This window comes from Astyanax mexicanus, chromosome 15, assembly GCF_023375975.1.
Source record: "Astyanax mexicanus isolate ESR-SI-001 chromosome 15, AstMex3_surface, whole genome shotgun sequence".
Taxonomy (NCBI): domain Eukaryota; kingdom Metazoa; phylum Chordata; class Actinopteri; order Characiformes; family Acestrorhamphidae; genus Astyanax; species Astyanax mexicanus.
Genome location: NC_064422.1, coordinates 17,901,454 through 17,920,978, shown reverse-complemented (window position 1 = coordinate 17,920,978; position 19,525 = coordinate 17,901,454). Strand labels below are relative to the sequence as shown.

At 40.7% G+C, this 19,525-nt stretch overlaps 1 protein-coding gene across 1 annotated transcript in view; it reads left to right on the top strand.

Moving 5' to 3' along the window:
- The first annotated feature begins 1,447 nt into the window (after positions 1-1,447).
- vclb (vinculin b) overlaps positions 1,448-19,525 on the top strand; it is a 51,929-nt gene continuing 33,851 nt past the window's right edge. The window contains exons 1-3 of the mRNA XM_022666041.2: positions 1,448-1,772; positions 18,047-18,117; positions 19,311-19,461. Of these exons, the coding sequence (XP_022521762.2) occupies positions 1,605-1,772; positions 18,047-18,117; positions 19,311-19,461 (390 nt within the window). The 5' untranslated portion in view covers positions 1,448-1,604. The remainder of the gene's footprint in view (positions 1,773-18,046; positions 18,118-19,310; positions 19,462-19,525) is intronic.

The window sequence follows — 19,525 nt, the reverse complement described above, 5'->3', positions numbered from 1 at the left end:
GTGTATGTATGGATTTTATATATATAGTTAAAATTGTTGACTCTTTTATATAGATACAAATGTAAGTTGGTCATACACATAAATTGAGCAAACTGACTGGAAGAGATCTGTATTGAGAGAGAGAAACATCTACCTCACCAAATCTCATTGTTCCCTATTTACAGTAATACTTGATGTGCTTCTCTTTTTTTCTTTACTTTTTACTTTTGCTTTCAATTTTCAGTATTGTGTTTTTTGTACAGTAATGTCAGTATGAATATAAAGTATATGTATATAGAGTAATTCATGATTATTTGTTTGCATGTTTGTCACTCTTAAATGTTTAGATCATCAAACAAATTAGCAGTTTTTAAAAGAGGGTTTTTATTATTAAAGAAAAAAAAGAAAATTCAAACCTGCGTAAAAAAGTGTTTCGGATAATAGCATACTCGCAATTTTGCAGGAATTGTTTTGAGGATGGCCCCCTCCGGTTCCAACATGACTGCACACCAGAGCACAAAGCAAGATGCATGTATATATACAGCTCTGAAAAAAAATTAAAGACCACTTCAGTTTCTGAATCAGTGTCTCTGATTTTACTATTTATAGGTATATGTTTGAGTAAAATGAACATTGTTGTTTTTCTCTATAAACTACGGACAACATTTGTCCCAAATTCCACATATTTGCAGAAAATGAGAAATGGCGGAAATACCAAAAAGATGCAGGGCTTTCAGACCTCAAATAATGCACAGGAAACAAGTTCACATTCACATGAAGTTTTAATAGTTCAGAAATCAATATTTGGTGGAATTACCCTGGTTTTTAATCACAGCTTTGATGCATATTGGCATGTTCTCCTCCACAAGTCTTGCAAACTGATTTTAGATAACTTTATGCCACATCTGGTGCAAAAATTCAAGCCGTTCAGCTTGGTTTGATGGCTTGTGATCATCCATCTTCCTTTTGATTATATTCCAGAGTTTTTTATTTGGTAAAATCAAAGAAACTCATAATTTTTAAGTGTTTTAATTTGAATTTGACTCTGAAAGAGAGAGAGTGAGAGAGAGAGGGAGCGGTAAACAGTAAATAAAGCCATATGGTGGAGTAGTAGAGGAGGAGGGATGGTTGTGGTGGTGGAGGTCGCAGTGGTGGTCCTTCATTAGGGGTCATCCAGGTTGAGGCTGTGTTTGAGAGCGCGCGCGCTGAGCTCCTGAACCGCGAGACTCGATTCTCCTTTTTAGGGCAACAGAACGTGTTACGTCATCTGGGAAAAACTCGAGCGTCTAGCGAAGCTGAGCTAAAGCGGAGGTGGGCGGGGCAGAGCCGCGGGAGGAGCCGAGGGGGCGGGGAGTGGGGCGACCAATCGCGGGGAGGCGTGCGGGTTGTAGTCCGTTTGTGATTGGCTACAAGGCTGTGAGGGCAGGAAGAGGGGCGCTTCCCACGGCTGGTGGGAGAGAGGGGCGGTGTATGGAGCCGCCGCTCACTCGCTCACTGAGTGAAACCTCCAGGAACTGAAGCTACACGGAGGGGCAGACTGAGGGGCAAACAGCGGGACTACAGCAGGACTACAGCGGGCACAGGGGTTTCTTTATCTCCGCACGGGCTCGAGCCAGGCTTCCATCATGCCGGTGTTTCACACAAAGACCATAGAGAGTATCCTGGAGCCGGTGGCTCAGCAGATCTCGCACTTGGTGATCATGCACGAGGAGGGGGAGGTGGATGGGAAGGCTATACCGGACCTGTGCGCTCCCGTAGCCGCCGTGCAAGCAGCCGTCAGCAACCTGGTCAGGGTAAGTGAGTGAAGGAGTGCGCGCGTGCCAGCGTTTCCCCGTTCACGCGCAGCTTAGCGGCTGTTTTAAAGCGCTGCAAAGTTCACCACAACTTTCCACAACTCCCACTTTGATATGAGTTGGTAGGAGTTTTTGATCCTCCGCCCTTTTCCTTTCTTTTCCTGCCCGCCGGGTTGAGCTCCATCTAGCGAGTCATTGTCCCACCCTTTGTCCAGCTCGTACTTTGTCCTGTTCGGTCCACTAAATCCCTTTTTTACCACGTATTTTAAAACGTCAAACCAAAACAAGTCCAACCAAGTGTAAACGTGGCCGGTTCTGGACCTGCTAGACGCCCAGTTTACTGTGAAGTCTGTTTTACAGCAGTAAAAAGGAGGTAGCTTAGTCAGGGTACTAGCTACTGGAACACATGGGACTGACTCTGACTCATTGTGTCCAGCTCATAAGAGTCAGAGTGTTTTCACACAGCTCACAGGAGTTAGAAGGTCTCTGTGGTTTAAATTCTGCTGAGTTTAGGTATAAGTAGGGCAACCCTGAAATATATAACCACTATTGGGAACAAGCTGTTGGTCCAAACCCATTGTGTCATGCTGCCCCAGACCTAGCCCATTTTTTACCCTATATCTAATCAGGGTGTTGTTCCATTGTTGCCCTAAACCCACATTCAGTGTTGCTCCAAATATGGCAAATTGTCTCTATAGTACATCAGGCTTTTGTCACCCCAAATTCAGCTTCAGTGTTACTCCAAATCCCTCAAATTGTCTCCACTCCAAAGGTGTGGCTTCAGTACCTTTAGTTTGTGAGGGTAAATAAAATTTACCTGTACAGTACTTCATCCTGTTTTCCCATAATTGCCCCAAACCCAGCTTAAGTGTTACTCCAAATCCTTTAAATTGTCTCCACAGTCTTCCTTTCAAAGGTGTGGCTTCCGCACCTTTAGATTATGTTGGTAAATAAAATGTACCTGTACAGTATATTAGTCTGTTTTCCATTATCGCCCCAAATCCATCTTGAGTGTTACTCCAAATATGTCAAATAGTCTTCATAGTTCATCAGGCTATTGTCCTATTATCACCCCAAATCCAGCTTCAGTATAACTCCAAATCCTTTAGACTGTCTCCACTCCAAAGGTGTGGCTTCAGTACTTTTAGGCGACGTTCACATTACAAGCCACATTGCTTAAATCAGGTTTTTGCTCAAATCAGATTTGGCTATCTTGACGGTTCACGTTCACAAATGCAAGTGAGCTGTATCTGTTTGTGTAAACGTATAAATGTCGCCTTCTTCACCACCAACAAAAAACTTCATATTTGAGAGACGACTTGTAGCTTTATAAAGGGAAATGGATGCATAAGCTGCTCATATGTGGAGCATCTTTTGCTTGAGTGGAGAGCAAACAGCTGGTCTGAAGTACGTGCTCAGGTGGAGGAGGTGAAAAAAGGCCAGGCGGTTTGCTTTTGCTGTTTTTGCAGCTGTAGCTGCACCAAGAGATGTGTGGATACGAGAGAGAAGCTCGTAGCTCATGTGTAAAAGCAAAAAGACTTATGAATTCAGATTAAAGCATTCACATTCATGTTGCATGTCGATGAATAGGATATGTATCCGATTTAGGACCACATATGAAAGTGACCCAAATCTGGATTTGGCACATTCATACAGCCATGAAAAAAAATCTAAGCCACATTGAGAAAAAAAAATAGATTTGATGAGTCACTTCAGCCTGGTAATGTGAACATAGCATTAGATTATGTGGGTGAACAAAATGTTTCTGTACACTACATGTTTCACACCACTGTATCCAAATTTTAGCCTTTGTTGGTGGCCTACTTTTGCCCCAAACCTATTTTTGCACAATTGACCAGAGCCATTTTCACTGTTGTCTCCCACTGTTGTCCCCAATATAGCCATACTCTTTGCCCAATATCATCCCAAACCCATCCTTTCTGAGGGTGCAGAGTTTGCTGTGATTTATCTGTGATGTTAAACATATTATTTGCCCAAACCCAGACTTCAGATTCATTTAAGCTCTTCTTCAAAAACCAATCACAGTAGTCTCAGATCCATTCTTGCGGTTGCCCCACTTTTACACCAAATATATAGCCTCACTTAGGCGCCTGTCCTGTTTGAATCCCACCCTTGCTGTAGCTAAACAATTGGCTCGGATTGTTTCTCCCTTCTAACTTTTCTATGTAGTTCCCAGAGCTAGCCTCTCTGCTGCCCTAATACTGCGCCAAATGGAGCCTTTCTGTTGCCTCACTTTTACTCTGAACTCTGTTGGTTCTCTAACCCCAACTTTCTTGTTTTGCCCCTTTGTCCCCAAATATTAGCCTAAATGCCGCCTTGTGTTTGCTTCACTATTGCCCCAAACTGAGTCCTGCCTGTTACCCCAAACCCCTTTTTGCTTTTCATGGACAGTCACTGTTCAGCCAAATGCTGCCTTTCTGTTACCCCACTATTGCTCCCCTCCCTGCTGTCACCCCCATCACCCCAAACCCTGACAATTGGCTTTGCCACACAATTGGCTTAGACTAACTGTCACAGTTGCCCCACTGTTAATCCAAGCCCTGTCCTTTGAGCTAACCATACTATTGCTCCACGCACAGCCTTCCTGCAACCCCCCTTTGCTCTGGGGAAGTGAGTGAAGGATGATAGGGTATCAGAACCGTTACACCCTGTCTTCTCAGGCTTTCAGACTGACAGGAGGAAATGAAGCGGCACAGAGGGTCTATAAACAGGGTGATTGACTGGCACCCTGACCGGCTGTTCCTGTCCTGCTCTGGTTGATTGTGGTGTCCACAGCAGTTGTTCAGGGTTAAATTTAGCTGTTAGAGCCACATTGTCATTTCTGTTCTCAGGCTTCACCTTGTCTGACACAGCACTGTCACTCTGCACACGAAGCTCACGTCCAGAACCGCAGTTTAATTGCGGTACAAAAATCTAAATCTTCCTTTTGATTCAAATCAAATCGAGTGTTATTGTAGTTTAACACTGAAACTATAAGACTAATATATCCGAACAGAAGCTGGGGTACAGTAGGCCAGGTCTGGAACTGTACTGAGGCAATGTCAATGCTTGGTTTGAGGCTGTAGTGGGGCAATACCAGGCCAGGAGATGGGGTAAAAATTGGACAAAATTAAGCCAAATATGTGGCAACATCAAGGCTTGTTTTGGGTCAAAAGTGGGCTAACAGCAAGCCTGAGTTGAAGCAGCAGTGGGGCAACAGCAGAGCAGCCTTTTGGGTGATTATGAGGATACAGCAATAGTTGAGTTAGGGAGAAAGCAAAGCTGGGTTTGGGTCAGTAGTGGGGCACCAGCAATGTTGAATTTGAGTCAGTAGTGGGGCCATAGCAATGTTGAGTTTGTGTTGGTACTGGGCCAACAGCATGGCTGGGTTTGGGGTCAGTATTGGTAAGACAGCATGGCTGGGTTTGGGTCAGTATTGGGAAAACAGCACAGCTGGGTTGGGGTCAGTATTGGGAAGACAGCATGGCGGGGTTTGGGTCAGTATTGGGAGGACAGCATGGCTGGGTTTGGGTCAGTATTGGGAGGACAGCATGGCTGGGTTTTGGGTCAGTATTGGTAAGACAGCATGGCTGGGGTTTGGGTCAGTATTGGGAGGACAGCATGGCTGGGTTTTGGGTCAGTATTGGAAAGACAGCATGGCTGGGTTTGGGTCAGTATTGGGAGGACAGCATGGCTGGGTTTGGGTCAGTATTGGGAAGACAGCATGGCTGGGTTTGGGTCAGTATTGGGAAGACAGCATGGCTGGGTTTGGGTCAGTATTGGGAAGACAGCATGGCTGGGTTTGGGTCAGTATTGGGAGGACAGCATGGCTGGGTTTTGGGTCAGTATTGGTAAGACAGCATGGCTGGGTTTTGGGTCAGTATTGGTAAGACAGCATGGCTGGGTTTTGGGTCAGTATTTGGAGGACAGCATGGCTGGGTTTTGGGTCAGTATTGGTAAGACAGCATGGCTGGGTTTGGGTCAGTATTGGGAGGACAGCATGGCTGGGTTTGGGTCAGTATTGGGAAGACAGCATGGCTGGGTTTGGGTCAGTATTGGGAAGACAGCATGGCTGGGTTTGGGTCAGTATTGGGAAGACAGCATGGCTGGGTTTGGGTCAGTACTGGGAAGACAGCATGGCTGGGTTTGGGTCATTATTGGAAAGACAGCATGGCTGGGTTGTGGGTCAGTATTGGGAAGAGAGCATGGCTGGTTCTGGGTCAGTATTGGGAAGATGGCATGGCTGGGTTTGAGTCAGTATTGGGAAGACAGCATGGCTGGGTTTGGGTCAGCACGGGGCCAAGAGCAAAGACTGGTTTGAGGCAGTAGTTTGGAACAGGCAAAGCTGGGTATGGAACAGTAGTGCAGCAACAGCAAGGTTGGGTTTGGGGCTGTGGTGTTGCAACATCAATGACTTGTTTGGGAAAGTAGTTGGGAACCGGCAAAGTTGGGTTTAGCCACAAATTGGGCAAGAGCAAGGCTGAGATTGGGGCAGTTACTGGGCAACACCAAGGCTGGGGCAGCAGCAACCATGGTTTGGTACAACCATAAGGCCAAATATGGGTTAGCATGATGCTGATGATGATCTGCAGGCCTAAATGATCACAAATATCTAAGCTAATTTGATGCAACATTTGTTTTTACAGAGGCTAATTGGTGGGTTAGATATTTCTCTTTATTGTTAGAAAGCAGGCTAATCTGATAAGTTGGCAAACTGCCACTTTAAATCATGAAATCTCGATGATAAGGGTAAAATCTGTCTGCAGGGTGAATAAACAGCTGTGAGGAATGCAGGGCTGTGGTCAGGGCTGGTGCACTCAGATCGTCTCAGTGTGGTGTACGAGTGTCCACACCCATCATTGCACTTCCTGCCTGTGACGCTTGCTTTACTCAGAGAGAGAGAGAGATAGAGAGAGAGGGTGACACAGTGTGTGTTTGTGTGTGTGTGTGAGAGACTTATTTCTCAGAATACGTTTCACACGCTCGTCTACCAGCGTGCCTCTGTCCCAGCTTCACCTTCGGCTTCAGATGCAGTTGTAGATTATCAGATTTTGAATAAATCTGTGATTGTATTAGTTTTAAAATTCTAGTTAGGGACAATTGTATGAAAGAGTTTGGCTATATATATATTAGTAAATATAGTAAATTCACATTAATTTTTCCAAGTAAGAGCAGTAATCCTATCTTTGTAGGTTAGCTGTAGTTTATTTACTACCAGTCAAGCATAACATTATGACAGCCTCATTTTTTATAAACCCATTATCCATTTTTCAGCTCCAGTGAACACATATGACACTTTCTGGTTCTATAATTACAGACCGTAGTCCTGTATCTGTTTTTCTGCATACTTTATTATCCTTCGTTCATCCTGTTCTTCAATGGTCAGGACACCACAGAATAGACCACCACAGAGCAGTAGACTGAGAATAGACCACCATGGCTGCATTCTGTGGGCAGCATTCTGTGACCACAGATAAAAGACTCGAGGTGACCAACATAAACTATGAAGCAACAGACGTGCTTCTGTCTTTCTCTTTATTGTGTCAGAGTTTTATGACGAATAGATCAGTAAAAATGCTCCAAATTGACTTGGAATACAATATATTTATTTACATTGACTTTCATTAAAATATAAGAAGAGTTTTTCCTTTTCCTGTAAAGTCCTGGTTTGGAGATGTGTGACTGTGCTGTTGAGATGTGTAGCTGTTTGGACTGTAGCTCTGTTCTCTCGCTGGGTTTAGCTGAGTGATGGGTTCTGTTCTGGGATATCGCGCTCCGTCTGGAATTGTTTCCTGCTTCCTTGGAAACTGTGGGACAGAGCTGGAGTTGAGTGGAAGCCTCTGTGTGAAGGGAGATCAGGGTCCTCTGTCATCACCCCCCACCCCCCCCCACCCCCCCAATCATAAATTCTCTCGGAGGCATTATGTTCACTGTCAGGCCGAGACACATGCATAAAGGACAGACTGAAAGAAAGAGAGATGTAAAAAGAGGAAAGTCGTTCCCAAATGTCTTTTTAACTCGGGCTGCTAACCCATGTGTTAAGCTGCTGTTCGACCCTTGCACAAACCCGACTCTCCATCCAAAACTGTGCAAAAGCTACAGTCGCCCTTAAGATTTAAGGCTAATAAGCAGAGTTCAGGTTTGGGGTCAGAGTGAAGTTTTCTAGAGCATTTAATCATGCAGTGACTAGTCTTGTTAAGTTAAGGACTAGTGTACAAGTTAAGGGTTAGCATGCAAAGCGTAAAAATTAGTGTATCATTTAAAGGTTAGCTAGTGTTAAAATTAGTTTAAAAGTAAGGGGTTATAGGGTTAGGGCTAGGTGGTATGGTTTGGTGTTCTGGTATCCCAGGTGGTTGCACTGGTGTTGCTTAGTGATCACTAGGTGACTAAGGTTCAGAACTTGGAGACATATGGCTCTCATGCAAAAGGTTTTATAGGTGGTTGTGCTGGTGTTGCTAAGTGATTGCTAGGCGGCAGAGGGTCAGGGATAGAGCACAGGGTTAGGTGATTGCATTAGTTTTCAGGGATGTTGCAAAAGTTTTATTGTGTGATTGCTATATGGCAAACGGTCAGGGCTAGTGCACAGGGTTTTAGCATGCAGAGGGTTAGGGCTAGTGCACAGGGCTTTAGCATGCAGAGGGTTAGGGCTAGTGCACAGGGCTTTAGCATGCAGAGGGTCAGGGCTAGTGCACAGGGCTTTATCATGCAGTGGGTCAGGGCTAGTGCACAGGGTTTTAGCATGTAGAGGGTCAGGGCTAGTGCACAGGGTTTTAGCATGCAGAGGGTCAGGGCTAATGCACAGCTAGCTTCAGTCTGCAGAGTTAGCGTGGGTTACGTTCCTAGCCAGGTGAGTGGGCAGCGTGGAGCTGCAGCTGCTGCAGGCTCTTTACTCAGTGCTTAGGAATTCCTGCTTTTACATGTGTTGTATTTTCCACCAAGCAGCTCGTCCATCCCACCCCCACCAGGCCGCCCCCCGTCAGTCAGAAGGATTTGTAGGAGGATGTTTTTGAACAGGCTGATCTTAAACTGATATGAAACAGTGCCTCTGTTGTGGTATTTGCTGGTTTCAGACGTCCCGACTGCGAGAATGCCGGTGCTGGAGTCTCAGCAGGACACCATCTGGGGGATGAGTGTGTGGAATGCTGGGAATTCTCTCTGAGCAGAGTGTGACCGAGTTTGGACGAGGGCTTGCTTGCTGTAGGATGCAGACAAATCTGAAGTGGTGATAAAAACAGAAGTGTGTTCAGTAAGGCTGCAACAATTAGGCAACACCTTAAAATTGCCAATTTTTTTGCCTAATTACAAAGAATTATCGATTAAGTTATAATTGCAAGTAATCGTTAATTTGTAACTGCAGTGGACAACAGAGTTCTGGGGACAGAAACGCAATGGGGAGGGAGGTTAACTCAGTTCAGACACAACAGATTACACATTTGTTCACTAATTATCAGAAAAATAAACTGCAGTTAAATGCATTTAAAGGGCATTTAAATCCCACCTTTTGCTCTTTCTATTGTTTTGAAGCAATAGAGAATGCTAGTACCCACAGAAAGCAGAGTTGGCAGAAAAAATCACTGAATAATCAACTTATCAAAAAAATCTTCAGATTGTTGTGATTCAACCAAAATATCAGAATATAGCCTTGTTTCCTTGACGATATAGAGGGCAAGAGTCTTTCTAATACAATAAATATATGTATAATTGTGTGTGTGTGTGTGGATTTATAGTGGTATTATAGTGGTGTCAATCGATAAAACAAAATTAAGATTAATCACAACAATATTCTTATTGTTGTAAGTGTATAAATATATATATATATATATATATATATATATATATATATATATATATATATATATATATATATATATATACATACACACACACAACTTTTTCTAAGGATGCAACTTTTTATAGTGGATATTTACATGTGAATAAAAGAATGTAAGAAAATGTGCACCAAAAACCATGCAAGCACGCTATCTCCTCTGATTGGTCAGAGCTGTCTAGTGTGGGAGCAAGAAAGTAAATATTGAGGGGAGTTCTGGATTCCAGCACAATTATCTGTGCAGTGTGAAGCTGCTTTAACACAGAATATGGATTGTTATTTAATTTTTGCTACAAATCATTCAATTAAACAGTTTTTTACACTCTCTGTAATAAAAAAGCACAGTTATGTTTGTATTCTTTAAGTTCTGATTATATTTTCGATATAAATATATTTTTGAAATACTTAGAAAAAGAAAATATCGATATATTGTCAAGCTTTGCATAGTATCATCATATTAACCCTTTTTAGTCCTAAATTATCTCCAGTGATTTAAAAAAAAACGTAAAATGCTGTTTTCTGTTAGTAATGCACAGGAAAGAAGACTCTAATATTCTGATATGAACGAAAAATCCAGTTAAGCCTATGTGTAATATTGTGTATTGTATATTTTATTTTTCACATTGACCTTTTTATTTCATAAACCATCCCTAAACAGTACAAACATTATTAAAAAGGGTTTTAAATCACATTAAATTTGCATAAATTAGCTGTTACTTAGTACTATTACTACTGAGCAGTGGGCAGGGACAAGCTACTGTTTCATTGGTTTATATACATGTTTGTTGGTTAAATAGTGTTATGTTAATCAAAACATTAAAAAAAGAAAATAAATGATGTCCATTGTAATGGATGCAGGGTCTGAAAGGGTTAAGTTATTAATTTTAAATTTACATGTACAATAAACAAATTAAGTGCAGCACAAAACACTTTGTACTCAATGATAAATCATAAAATGAAATAAAAAAAATAATTATTTTAGTGAATTTTTACACTTTAAATTGGTTATATTTGACCTGCATCATTACAGAGTGGTTGGGAGAGTGATTACAGGAAATTGCCACATTAATAGAAGTACTTCCTCTTGAGGTTTACATAAACAGGATGTGAAGAGTGTGAGGGAATGGTGCTGCTTTGGCTTTGTTTATATATCAGCTCTGGGACTGAACAGTAAACCCAGTAGTATAATAGCAGTATAGACTCGTACAGTCTGGCACACAGTCCAGTTCTGATATTACAATAATACAGCAGATTACTTTAGTTCACTTAGCCCAAAGCCTGAACACTGATCAAATACCAATAAAAAATAAAAAATAAAAGTGTGTACATACACTACATGTCCAAATATGCATGAACAACCCTTCTAATGAATGAATTTAGCTACTTTAAGTTGCACCCATTGCTGACACAGATGTGTAAGGGCACACACAGCTTTTCTAGTCACTGCAGAGAAGCACAACTAATAGAACAGAGCAGATAAACATGAACCTATTAGCATTTTGTGCTGAGCAATATATTCCATATTTTTGGCTTTATAAGGCACACCAGATTATAAAGTGCACTATTAAAAACGTCTATTTTCTTAAACTATATTATAAAGCACTTTAAGTGACACTAGTTAGAACAGGGGTGTTGCCATGTTTTCATTCTAATTCTGCAGGTCTCACCTGTAAAGCTAAGCTAAGCTAAGTAAACAAAACTGTAATTCTCAAAAAAGTCAAACGAGTGCTGTATGTTAATCTTCACAGATTTCTCTCCTGAAAGCTGTTTATTTGGGTGGGGAAACACTTTCATTTATTTACAGTAAGCTTAGATTTCCAGATTTTCACGAAAGCCACCTGGCAGCTCTACACTGAGTAACCATGAGTGTTTTTGTAAACCAGGGCGCTATTAGCTAGTGGTTCATCCCACGTAGCTTGCTTTAACATGGTAAACACGCAGCCTACAGGCTAATATACTCACCTCTGAAAGGCAAAAGAGCTAATGCGTAGCACAGTTAGCGGGTAATGCTTATATTGCTCCAGCAGTGCTATTCAGGGTTAGCAGCAGGCTACACGCAGATAATACTCACCTCTGAACAGCGAGAAAGCTAGCGCTTAGATCGGTTAGTGGGTAATGCTAATACTTCTACAGGTGCTAGTTGGGGTTAGCAGAAGCAGGCTGATAATACTTACTTCTGAACTAGCTTAGCACGATTAGCGGGGGAATGCTAATACTGCTGCAGCCACAGCGCTGGAGAACAGAACTAAAACTCCTGTATAATGCTGTTCTTCAGCAGAGTGGCTTTACTACTCCTTACAACCTGACTGGTAAAATTAATATATAAGGTGCACCGGATTAAAAAGCGCACTGAAGATTTTTGGGAAAATTAAAGGATTTTAAGTGCGACTTATGGTACAAAAAATACGATAATCAATATGTTACCATCTGAATTAGGGCTCTGTATTAGTAGTAAGAGCTGGCAATGTAATATTTATCACGATTCAGTATTTTACAATATATTGCGAAAAAAAATGTCATACTATAAAACACTATCATTGATAAATTATTAGCAAAAATGTGCTTTTTATATAATCACGACAATGGGATATAACAGCTATCTAGTGGGCAGGGTTTATTACAATGCAAAATGTACAACAGTCTGCCTGGGCTGCAACTAATTACTATTTTAGTAGTCAACTAAATTGCTTATTATTTTTTCGATTAATTGATTAGTCTTGATTACTTTTTTTATTATTATTTATTGCGGCCTCCAAAAGGCCTTCATTAGAAACTGTTCAAAAGGAAAATATTCTGTGCTAGTTTAAGCTTCTAAAGGGCAGGTTTTAGACAGACTTTGAACAGAATTTCTTTTTTTTTTTACTGGACTTGGCAACCCTTTTCTCAGGGAATGTCTCTGCTGGAGCTGCAGCTCATGTTAAACTCGCTCTCAGCTTTTCTCTATCACTCTTAAAACAGCAGAAGCCACTTAATGGATTTAAATACTGAGAATAAGTATAAATATGTGTAAATATATATAAGGAGTTAATGTGTAGTGAGTATAAGTGTTGGCTTGTCCCGTTATCTGATGTTATAGACATTTTCGGAAACACAAATAGTAAGCCAAATCTGTGAGCGTATCCCATGTCAATACATTTTTATATTCAAATGTTGTCGATTATGTTGACTAATAACTGCAGCCCTACTATCTGCCAACAATCTTTACCTGTAAACTAATATTTAAATATCGATAAGGTATTGCAAAATTAAATGTCGCAATACAACATCAATATTTTCTTACACCCTAATCTGAGTGCTTTATTACCAATATATATATATATATATATGAATATGTTTGAAAATAGTTTGGTTTCTGGCAGGATGACACTCAGCAGAGCACAGTCTTGTGTAAATTTATGTCAGAAACATCAGAAATTTAGGAGCAGCATTAAAAAAATTAATTCATCATCTTAACATAATCCAGCCGTAGTTCATACAGTTCTAAAGATTGCTCTACCTCAGTGTGAGGCCTGGACCTCCGCCTTCATTCACTCCATTCCCTCCATTCTTTCCATTCCCCCCACTATCTTAAACACACCTTTCTTTAATACACTGCCGGACCACCAGTGCAGTGCTTCTGTGGTGTTGTTACAATGGTAACACACACACACACACACACACACACACAGATAGATAGATAGACACACTGCTGGGAAGTAAAGGCATTTCCAGTCATTGTTCTGCAGCACTACTGACTTTTTTCCAAATCAGCTACTGTATACCGTTATGTACATTAGTTATACTCTTGTGAAAAGAAGAGATATCCTGTTACAGATCGCTTATGTTTTGTTACAGACCAGAAACCCCTTTTTTATCAGTAAGATAAGTCATATTATACATCAGATATAGCCTGCTATGAAGCAGTTGTTGTCGTCACGATTATTGAGCCTGGTGTTGCACCTCCACAACATAGGAGGGAGCTATCTCCCCAGTATTAGCAACTGTGCTCACCTGTTGTCTATTGTCTAATCAGTAGCAATATTTAACAACGTTGTCTTGTTCATGTCCGTATGGCATTTTAAATCTCTTTTTGTTTTTTCTGTATTTTTGACCACGACTTCTGAATTTGCCCTGTTTTGTACTTTGTACTTTGGTTTGCCTGTGTTTATCTATTTTTGTAAAATAAACCTCTTACTTGTCTTGTGTGGCAGTTGTAGCCTGTTAAGATTCTTTTTAAATAATGCCAATTTTTTTGGCCATCACAACAATCCTTGATATTATTTTAGGGCCATATTGGTTATCAGGGTACAACTATTTTGCTGTTTGTCGCAAAAGAAAATTCACACTATTTTCATCTCCCATTAAATATTTACCTAAGACAGATTATATCTGTCTGGTATTATTTATTTTACTTTGGCTGCCACCTTGAACCCTATCAGGATGGAATTTGTTTTTCAGGGGGATGTCTGTGCAAAATTCACTTTTCTACTCAGTGATAAAACTTTTGCATTCGGACTGCCATTGACAAAGCAGCACCTTTTTTTTTTTTTTTCCTCAGTCACATGACATCGCATTCAGTAGCTCCCCCATTTTCATTCGCTTTTGTTTTTTGTGTATCTTCATGGAAAAGCACACCGAAAGTGTAATTACAGTGCTTGGCAGTGGATAAATAGCTATTTTATTAAAAGCGAGGTGATGAAACTAAGAGATTTGAGTCTGTACGGGACTAAAATTTCTAGACTACGACAGAGTTCAGTGAAAAACAGTAGATAATTCAGCCTGTAATTTTCTGAGAGGACATCTGAAAAAAACACGTACATGGTCATTCCAGAGGGGAATATAATCAAAGAGGACCCCCATAAAAGAAACTAATCCTGTCTGGATAGGGATTTGGACGAAAAAAATCTCATCATAAAACGCTATTTTAGCATCGCTAACAATGTTGTAAATCTGTGCGTTAAAAACTGTGTGGGGGCACAGAGTGGTACAGCGGGTTACGTTTTGCCACTATGACTATGTTACTCAGATCTTTGATTTAAATCCTGATCATGCAGCTTGCCATCAGCTGCCATCAGCCCCTCATCCCTCCTATGGTGATGTCAGTCAGCACAAGGCATCTGTGAGCTGATGTATCGGAAACCGATACAGTCGCTGTGTTTCCTTTTTTCATTTTGTCTCGTCTCATCTCGTATGCTATTTTTAATCTGTCCTCGAATGACATAATGGTGTTAGTCTATAGCCCTGTATTATATTGTACTATAGAGAAGTGAAATTTAATTCTGGTATAAAGTGGTTAGATGCTGTTGTAGAGCATCATGAGTAATATCCTGTGTTTAGATAGCTACAGCAAATCAAAGCCCAACTTATACTGAGTTCTCAGAACAGTCTCTGCTATAACTGACGTTAAAGTATTTAAATAGAAGTAGAAAGCAGAAGTGGATACAGAACACTCAGTCTGATACACAGCTGTGAGCCGTCCAAACACTTCTGGAACGAAGCTGCTGATGCCAAAGGCAGAGTCTGGATAACAGGCACAGCTTTGTCTGGAACTGAACACACACACACACACACACACACAAAGACAGAGCTTTCAGCGCACTCCAGACTGACTGAGGAGCCTTACAGACTGCAGGAACACACACTCACAGGCCTGAATGAAGGCACCCTCATTGTGTTGAGGACAATCTAATAAGAGCAGGAAGTGCAGTACTTTAGTGTGTAATGAATGGAGTGATGAGGCCTGTGCACTGTTATTCTACCATTCAGTGTGTATTAATGCCATCCAATAATACTCCATTACTCACACACTCAAACTCCCTCTACACCAGCCTAATCACAATAGCAACTACAGACACAAGGCTAGATTAGTTTCTATGAATATACACTATATACAAAAAATGATTAATATTAGGGGTGTTTAATGTCGTATTGTACGCAATAATATCACCAACATTTTTGAATATCATGAATGATATTATACCCTGAAATATCATGCCATATTACCCACTCCTAATTATCTAATTATACCTAATTATCATTGAATATCTACTAGAGACAGGTTAGAGCTCTGGAAAAAATAAGAGACCACTTAAAAATGATGAGTTTCTTTAATTTAACCAAATTGAGAACCTCTGGAATATAATCAAGAGGAAGATGGATGATCACAAGCCATCAAACCAAGCTGAACTGCTTAAATTTCTGCACCAGAAGTGGCATAAAGTTATCCAAAAGCAGTGTGTAAGACTGGCGGAGGAGAACATGCCAAGATGCATGAAAACTGTGATTAAAAACCAGGGTTATTCCACCAAATATTGATTTCTAAACACTTAAAACTTGAATTATGAATATTAGTTTGTTTTCTATGCATTATTTGAGGTCTGAAAGCTCTGGATCTTTTCCGTGAATTGGACCATTTCTCATTTTCTGCAAATAAATGCTCTAAATGACAATATTTCTATTTGGAATTTGGGAAAAATTTTGCCTGTAGTTTATAGAATAAAAGCACAATGCTCATTTACTCAAACATATACCTGTAAATAGCAACATCTGTTTCAGAAACTGAAGTGGTCTTTTAATTTTTTCCAGAGCTGTATATGTTTCTACATGACCTTGTGTGTAAAATATCGATGTGTTCTGCTGAGAGCAGCATTAATTAGGGCAGGACCTGCTGTAGTTGGTTTAACCTGCTGTAGCTGAAGGAAACGCTATGCAGAGTCAGCAGGAATGAGGCTGAAGTGGTGTGTGTGTGTGTGTGTGTGTGTGTATTTCTGTGTGTGTGTGGACTGTGGAGGAAGGCATCTGTCCACTGTACAGCTGGTGTGTGTCAGTAAACACAGCTTCAGACTGATGTGGATTAATAGCTGAATGTTTATAGTCAGAGTCCCTCTGTTTGCACTGCAGCCTCGTTTCTCATATTCATCATGTCCTGTGTCAATTGAGGAATTAGAAATTAGTATCATGTCCCATGACTTTTGCCATGTCCCAGGGAAGCTGAAGAACACTGCATTGAATATGCATGTGGAATCTTGATTTCTGTGAGTCGCCTGTCTGTTCACATGGACTATTCTAACCAGACACAGCCGGTCATCATCATTATCATCATCAACTGCACTGTCCAGTGTGGGTGGTAATAAAGCCTTATATGGCGTATACCCAGTACAAATGTGACCCTGTGGATGGAAAATGTTAAAAACCCACACAAATGTAATGGAGTGAACTTTGTGGCAAAAGTTTTACACAAAATAATTAAATTCGTAATAAAAATTTTAAGAATCAAAAGAATAAATTTTATGTTGCAAATTCAAAAGAAAGTTATATAAAAAGTATTACTGTTTGAATTTTGCCAGTCTTTTTCTGTATTTTTTTATTTTTTTCTGTCAAAGACTTTTGGTTCTGGAATCTCTCGTTTGCTTCTGCTTCAGTTTTTTTGCTTCTGAGTTTTGGCACACTTTTCACGGGTGGGCGGAGCTTAGAAGAAGGCATTCCCCTTCAGTCTTCATTGGTCAGCTGGTTTTGGACTGACTGGTATATATTTAAAAATATGCATTTTTTATTTATTTTTTCTTTTTTGATTGATTGTTTTTTATTTCTACTGCAATTTTTATTTTTTTACGTAAAACTTTTGGCAAAAAAAAAAATTAACTCCATAGAACGTCTCATACTTGTGAACGATAACACCTCACAGCTTATACAGATGTGGGCGTTTCTAAACTGTAAACGTTAGAATCAGTTTACATACTATTGTTCCAAGACTTTTGGCATCATTTGTGTATACCCATGCAGCAATGATGATTTTTTTCAGGCATGTTTTTTCATTCTGGATATTACTGCTGTTAGAGCTTCACTCTGGGTATAGAAGCTCCTGGTGGGAGTCGTGTCTGAACTCGTCCAAACATTACCTCACAAATGACTCTGCTCAGATCAGGTGTGTGTGTGTGTTGAAGTGGGAGTGTTATTTGATTTCATTCTGCCTCTGCTTCTGCTGTAAATCTTATGTTAACAGGCCTAGGCCTGTGTGTGCGTGTGTGTGTGTGTGTGTTTTCCGGATGGTGAATAGGTGCGGGTGTAAGGTGGTGAATAGTGCTGTGTGTAGGTGTGTGTGTTTTATGAATGCGTGTTGATGCACATCTCTAAGGAGAGTGAAGAGGGGTGTGTGTGTATGTGGGATGGGAGGCGGAGTTTGTGGTGGTGATGTCACTACAGAGGAGTGATGAATGAACACACTTTTAATGCAGTTGAGAACAGGACAGCTGGTTTTAGTGACCTTCTGTAGTCACACTATATATATGTGTGTGTGTGTGTGTGTGTGTGTGAATCAAGAGTGTGCAATATGTAAACATGAAGTGATGCGTCCAATCAAAAAAGACCTAATAATGCCATTTTTGTTCATATTTTACACCATTTCTGTCCATTAACTGTACATTTAATATCCTTACACTGTAAACAATGTGTGTTTGTTTGTGTGCAGGTGGGTAAGGAGACTGTACAGACTACAGAAGATGCCATCATGAAGAGAGACATGCCTCCAGCATTCATAAAGTAAGTCTCTCTCTCTCTCTTTTTTTTTTCTCTCTCTCTGCCCCTCCTTATGAGTTAAAGGTCAAGAATGGCATGGTAAGTGTTGTTATACACACTGTATAAGTGTGTGTGTGTGTGTGTGTAAAAGAGAGAGAGAGAGAGAGAGAGAGAGAGAAAGAAAGAGAGCGAGAGAGAGAGAGTAATATTTGCTGAAGGAGTATGTGTGATAGAGGAAGAGATAAACATGATATAGAGCAGATTGATAGTGAGACTGATTGAGTCAGTTAATGTATGAGTCAGTAAATGAACTAATAAATAAATGACTGTAGAGACAGTTACTCCAACAAAAGCAGGATAAACTCTTTTATTTCCCTTTATTATCAGAAGAAATAATGAATGAGCAATAATCCTGATTATCGCGTCCCAATACTTTTGTCCATGTAGTGTATATGGATGTTTGTATTATACCGTATTTTTGGCACTAGAAGGTGCAGTTAAAATACTTTAGTTTTTCCAAAAATCGTCGGTGCACTTTATGTATGAATTTTACCAGTCAGGTTGTAAGGAGCAGTAAAGCCACTCCGCTGAAGAACAGTATTATACAAGAGTTTCGGTTTAGTTCTCCAGCTGTATTAGCATTAGCTGCTGAATGCTAGCCATTCAGATGTTTAGAGATGAGTATTATCAGTCTGTAGCCTGCTTCTAATCCAGCCCAGCACTGCTGGAGCAGTATTAGCATTAGCCGCTAAGCGCTAGCTTTTTGGCCATTCAAATGTGAGTATTGTCGGCCTGTAGTTTGCTTGTGGCCTGTTGCTAACCCCAGCTAGCACTGCTGGCGCAGCATTAGCTTTACCCGCTAACTATGCAAGCCATTTTGCCGTTCAGAGGTAGCCTGTGCGTTTACTGTGTTAAAACAAGCTACGTAGGATGAACCGTTAGCTAATATCACCCTGGTTTACCACAACACTCAGGGTTCCTCAGTGTAGCGCTGTCGGACAGCAGGTAGTGATTAGCTTCTAATGCTAATGCTTCAGCCTTAGTGGAAATCTGGAAATTGTTACAGTTTTGTTTACTTAACTAAGCTTAGCTTTACAGGTATGCTGAATTAGAAGGAAAACAAGGCGTTTATTAATAGTGTGCCTTATTATCCGGTGTGCCTTATAGTGCAAAAAAATATGGTATACTGTAATTATATGGTGTGTGTGTGTGTGTAGGGTGGAGAATGCATGCGCTAAGCTGGTCCAGGCCTCTCAGATGCTGAAGGCTGACCCATACTCCGTTCCGGCCAGAGATTACCTCATAGACGGCTCCCGTGGCATCCTCTCCGGAACCTCTGACCTGCTGCTGACCTTCGACGAGGCTGAGGTACACACACACATGGTTTATAAAATGTTAATTATAATTTATAAATGTTATTTAAAACTTTTTT